This window comes from Entelurus aequoreus, linkage group LG16 (genome assembly GCF_033978785.1).
Source record: "Entelurus aequoreus isolate RoL-2023_Sb linkage group LG16, RoL_Eaeq_v1.1, whole genome shotgun sequence".
Lineage (NCBI taxonomy): Eukaryota > Metazoa > Chordata > Actinopteri > Syngnathiformes > Syngnathidae > Entelurus > Entelurus aequoreus.
In genome coordinates, this window is record NC_084746.1 from 54,768,426 (window position 1) to 54,774,310 (window position 5,885).

At 42.8% G+C, this 5,885-nt stretch overlaps 1 protein-coding gene across 1 annotated transcript; it reads right to left on the minus strand.

The window, feature by feature from the left end:
• Positions 1-1,548: 1,548 nt before the first annotated feature.
• On the minus strand, positions 1,549-5,285 carry LOC133631200 (ADP-ribosylation factor 1-like). The gene is made up of 5 exons (XM_062023361.1): positions 5,144-5,285; positions 3,645-3,817; positions 3,472-3,582; positions 3,265-3,389; positions 1,549-3,192 (listed from the first exon to the last, which is right to left on the minus strand). Exons 2-5 carry the CDS (start codon positions 3,787-3,789, stop codon positions 3,034-3,036), a joined length of 540 nt encoding a protein of 179 aa, XP_061879345.1. The 5' UTR covers positions 3,790-3,817; positions 5,144-5,285; the 3' UTR covers positions 1,549-3,033.
• Positions 5,286-5,885: the final 600 nt, after the last annotated feature.

The window sequence follows — 5,885 nt, forward strand, 5'->3', positions numbered from 1 at the left end:
CTCCCAACATGACGCATGATAGAGTTTAATCTTTGTCTCATCAGACCAGAGAATGTTGTTTCTCATTGTCTGAGAGTCTTTCAGGTGCAATTCTGCAAACTTTTGCGAAGGAATGGCTTCTGTCTGGCCACTGTAACATACAAGCCTGGTTGGTGGATTGCAGCAGATATGGTTGTCCTTCTGGAAGGTTCTCTTCTCTCCACAGAGGAATGCTGTAGCTCTGACAGAGTGACCTCCAAGACTAGGCTCTTTGTCCCCCTGTCGCCCAGTTTAAATGGCTGGCCAGCTCCAGGAAATGTCCTGGTGGTTCCAAACTTCTTCCATTTTCAGATGATGGAGGCCACTGTGCTCATTTAGGACCTTCAAGACAGCAGATACTTTTTCTGTACCCTTCCATACATTTGTGCCTCGAGACAATTCCTTTCGACTTTAGTCTTTGTTTGTGCTCTGCCAGTGTGGGACCTTAAATATAGACAGGTGTGTGCCTTTATAAATCATGTCCAATCAACAGTATTTACCACAGAGGGACTCAAATCAAGCTATGGGAACATCTCAAGGATGATCAGTTGAAACAGGGTGCCTCTGAGCTCACTTTTAATCTTAATGACTGTGAAGATGTGATTTCTTTGTTTATTTTTTAATACATTTGGAAAAATGTTTATAAAAAATCGTTTTCACATTGTCATTATTGGGTATTGTGTGTAGAATTTTGAGGAAAAAAACCCAATATATTCCATTTTGTAATAAGGCTGTAACATAACGTTGAAAAGGTGAAGTGCTGTGAATACTTTCCGGGTGCACTGTACGACTATCTGATACCTACTTTTCTAACAAGGTGCTTTTATTACAAAGCATCATTGAATATTTTGACATTTTTTTAATGAAGTAATGACACGAGAGAGCTTTTAAATCTCTCACCCTTCAAGGTCTGCACTGCCATCAGAATGCTGCTCCAAATAATGTTTGCCCTCAATTGGCTTAAATAGGGGGTATTGAGCACACTGGCACCTGTAGGGGGTGCCCTAAACAAAAGAGCAAGGCATTCATAAAGAGTGAGAAGGGGGGAAAAAAACAGGCAGCTTTTTTTTTTCCTAAGGAGTACCGTTAGACTGCCACACACAAACCAAGCTGATGGAGCAGCAGGAGAGGCGGCTCCCAAAGTCACCCTATGAAGGAACCCGGGACTTGTACTCCCGCCCCTTTGCAACCACCTCCGCGCTCTCCTCAGGCCGGGTTTATAGGCTCGGCTGCATTAACCATAGCAGCCTAATCAACCTGCAGGAATGCTGTCCAAGATCACCTCGCTGCTGCACATTGTGCTTGCTGCATTAGGTGCTTTCCAACATGCAGGCATCTCATTGCTTGTTCCTGGGTCAAGGAGTGGTCAAGCTAACAAGGGATGCCATGGCACCCCCTTAACAACCCAAAATATGATTACGGTAACAAGAAGACACATTTACGGTCAAACAAATGCGCACGTTGAACATTACGTCGACAAAACGAACATATGTACTGTATACATAGTTAACAGATGAGAAAGGGGAACAGTGAATGTATAAGACATTGTTTTATTGCATAGTCACATGTAAGAAAAATACATTTTAGAAATCCTTTCCAGTCACTTTAATTAGTGCTTTTTTGTTTTACTCACACAAAAGTTTAACTTAAATATTTAAATCTGTATTAATGACAAAACAAGCCCACCTCCATATATAGTCTGAGCAGTTCAGTAACACAAAGAAATGTGTATGCACACAAGTGTTTAAATATTTTCTTTAAAAACACCCACCTGATAGGATGGGGGAAATGACACTAATGTCGTCTTACATGATGCATACAACTTACAGTACGAGGCTGAGTGTGGGATAATCAGTATAGAGCATTTAAAAAAAAAAAAATAGTTGCAAAGTGTACACACTCTAAGGCAGCCCGTGGACCTGAGACTTGACAATACACAAAAACACCAACCAGAGAAAGCAGGTAGATTCCATAAACATCCTATTAAGTCAATACCAGTGTTTATCAAACAGGAGGTTGACGCTCCCAGCTGTGCATCTTTTAGTTTTGGTCACCAATTTGAATACACCACTCACAAAAAGTTGAGATACTCAACTTTTGGGTAGAATTTCAGGATTAACCTAAAATACCAACTAACCACAATATTGTTCAACAGTACCTCTCCGTTTTAGGCTGCTAACAAGATGTTTTCAGATTGAAGTGGCAACTGAGCTTAATGTCAAAGAAAATTTGCCACCAGTTAGAAATTTTGCTATTCAGCTACTTGCTAGAGAACAGCAAGTTGTACAAAAAGTACTGAAACACTGATACACAGTACAGGCCAAAAGTTTGGACACACCTTCTCATTCAATGCATTTTCTTTATTTTCATGACAATTTACCTTGTAGATTGTCACTGAAGGCATCAAAACTATGAATGAACACATGTGGAGTTTTGTACTTATCAAACAATGGTGAAAAAACTGAAAACATGTTTTATATTCTAGTTTATTCAAAATAGCCACCCTTTGCTCTGATTACGGTTTGTACACTCTTGGCATTCTCTCGATGAGGTTTAAGAGGTTGTCACATGAAATGGTTTTCACTTCACAGGTGTCATATAGTTTTGATGCCTTCAGTGATAACCTACAATGTAAATAGTCATGAAAATATAACGCATTAAAATGAGGTGTGTCCAAACCTTTGGCCTGTACTGTATATTTTAGCTTCATCTTTAAAACGCAAAAGCTGAATATCTTTAACTTTTTGAGTAGTGTATGTGATTGTAATATTAGATTCCCTTGCGTCTCTCCTTTTATTGCCCAACAAACAGAAAGTGAAACAACCACGAGAGAAAAAGTTAATAAAGCTGCCCCATTACCATATCCTTTCATATATACATATGTCAGCTTTACACATTACCATGGACCGATTATTTCCACTGGTGGCTCGGTATGTTGGCGGTAACAACAGCCAGCATGGGAGGGCTTTAAAGGCAGAATGTAGGCTCGATGAATGGGAGGGAAAGAGACGACTGTTAGAGATTCCTAAGTTGCTCAGACAACCACTCCAGTCCTTCATAGAGACCGTCGCCATTGGTGGCGCAGGTGGCCTGGATGAACCAGCGCCTGTCCCGCAGGGTGTGAAGGCCCAGTGCTTCGGTGACTTCAGTTGGAGTCAGGGCGTTAGGCAGGTCCTGTCAATGCCACAGTGTCCGTTTCAAATCAACCACATAACCTAATCAACGTTCATTGCCCGGAGTACTCACTATTTTATTTGCGAAGACTAATAGCAGAGCATTGCGCAGTTCGTCCTCCGCCAACATTCTCATGAGCTCTTCACGAGCCTCGTTGCATCGCTCTCGGTCGTTGCTGTCCACGACAAAGATGAGACCTGAAACGAGAAGCGATCAAAGCCTGCATTAGTCCACCGTATTAAAAAAACAACGCAGTGCAATTCCAGAGAAGGTGCGTGCCTTGCGTGTTCTGGAAGTAGTGACGCCACAGTGGTCGGATCTTATCCTGGCCGCCGACATCCCAAACTGTAAAGCTAATGTTCTTGTACTCCACCGTCTCTACATTAAAACCTGCAAGGGGAAAGAACACATTTAATATAATTTACGATTGATAATGCAATTGTTCACCTTACCTATCGTGGGAATGGTGGTTACGATCTCTCCCAGTTTGAGCTTGTATAAAATGGTCGTTTTCCCCGCAGCGTCCAGACCCACCATGAGGATCCTCATTTCTTTCTTCCCGAACATTTTAAACAGGCTTCCGAATATATTCCCCATGTTTACTGGTGAGGCTTGTGGGGGGGAACTAGAGGCAAACACAAATGAAGAACTGTGGATGAAACTGGATGAAGGCTAGTAATAATTCATTTTTCATTTATTTATTTATTTCAGGCAATTACATAAAAAAGTACAAAGTTGAAAACACATATTATAAATTAATATAGTGCAAAAGGTAATGTATTGTATGTAATGCATGATAATCAAATAATCATACTTGCCAACCCTCCCGGTTTTCCCGGGAGACTCCCGAATTTCAGTGCCCCTCCCGAAAATCTCCCGGGGCAACCATTCTCCCGATTTCCACCCGGACAACAATATTGGGGGCGTGCCTTAAAGGCACTGCCTTTAGTGTCCTCTACAACCTGTTGTCACGTCCGCTTTTCCTCCACACAAACAGCGTGCCAGCCCAGTCACACAATATATGCAGCTTTTACACACACATAAGTGAATGCAATGCATACTTGATCAACAGCCATACAGGTCACACTGAGGGTGGCTGTACAAATAACTTTATCATTGTTACAAATATGCGTCACACTGTGAACCCACACCAAACAAGAATGACAGACACATTTCGGGAGAACATCCACACTGTAACACAACAGAACAAATACCCAGAACCCCTTGCAGCACTAACTCTTCCAGGACGCTACAATATACACCCCCCCCCCTCCCCCGAATTCGGAGGTCTCAAGGTTGGCAAGTGTGCAAATAATAATAGTAATAATCAAAACCATGTCTCATTTTGGCATGCTGACTTCACGTCTAACACAGTCACTGATTTCTGACAGACTGAGGAGTAGCAAACCCGGTTTTGCATTGAACTTCACGTCGAACACGGCCCGGGTAAGTTGTAAAAGTAGCAAAACAGGAAATACCGGAACGCCTTACAACACTTCATAATGCGTGGAATACCGCTGATAACACCAAGACAACAATTTAAAAATATGTCCATATTTCGTGTTCAATTGTTTATCATCCCTCTGTTGTAAAAAGTGTGTTGTATTAAAAATGTAAAACATACCGAAGGCGTCCGACGCTAGCTGACAATGCTATATACAAGTTATACACAACACGAGGGAAGCGTATGGAAGAAATTGAAACACACCCCGCATTTAAAGGGAATGGTTGAATTAATTTTAAAAAGGTCATCTGATTAAACTTGTGTCAGTTGATCGGCAAGAGACTAGTTTAGCACTTAGCAGCCTGCCTTGGTTAGCATTAGCCTTCTATGGGACAGTACTGGCTCTAGGGATCAGTACTGACATCACTTTAAAACTGCGACTTGAATGACATCACACGCAACATTAAAGTGTTTTCAAACGGACTTTAAGACACTTTCAAAACTTACACAGCGCTTCCTTCTCAGGTGCTTGAGGCGTTACCTTCCTGTGGAAAATGGCGACCATTTGACACGTCTAAAGTTCCGCGACTTCCGGGTTCTTCTTCTTCTTTCCTCTAATGGCGGTTGGCAAGCAACCTTGTGAGGTGAATTACCGCCACCGTCTGGAATGGAGTGCGGATCGAGATCGTACACTACTCAACGTTATTTTATTTAACCATGTCTTTAAAAAGAATGTATGCATTAATTTGTACCCTGCATGTTCTGAATGCAACCTTGAAATATCCCACTCTGCTATACTAACCTTCTCTTAGTCAGGTTACTTCTAGACCTCCACCCCAGATCACACCTCACTCTAGTGATGGGATCGGCAGTCCCCCCCCCAAAAAAATAGGGGGGGGGCGTGCGTAGTACAGTACAGTGCAGACATTCGCGGGAGAAGCAGCAAATAGGGTGAACGCAAGTCCCTACACAGCTCTGTGCATGCAGTACACCAGGCAGTGAGTGACTGACACAGCGCCACAGTCAGCACAGTTCTGTACGTGAACCTGAATCACTTCTGCAGCAGCAGTTCTGTGTGCAGGTCGGCGAATCATGAGTCAGTCAGTAACAGCTTCCCCAGCGGCAGATCTCGGTGTGTGTCAGTTCGCGAACGACACAAGCCCTCAGCACCCAATGAACGACGCGCATAGTGACTGAACGAGAGCCTCAATGTGACGTCCTCCTCCGCGACACAGTCAGTTCTCTGTGT

Excerpts from the sequence above, each read along its gene's own strand:
- LOC133631200 (XM_062023361.1), bottom strand. The coding sequence starts at position 3,789 with ATGGGGAATATATTCGGAAGCCTGTTTAAAATGTTCGGGAAGAAAGAA. Across the intron at positions 3,583-3,644 it reads AACCACCATTCCCACGATAG|GTTTTAATGTAGAGACGGTG; the intron begins GTAAGGTGAACA and ends TTCCCCTTGCAG. Across the intron at positions 3,193-3,264 it reads TAGTCTTCGCAAATAAAATA|GACCTGCCTAACGCCCTGAC; the intron begins GTGAGTACTCCG and ends TGGCATTGACAG.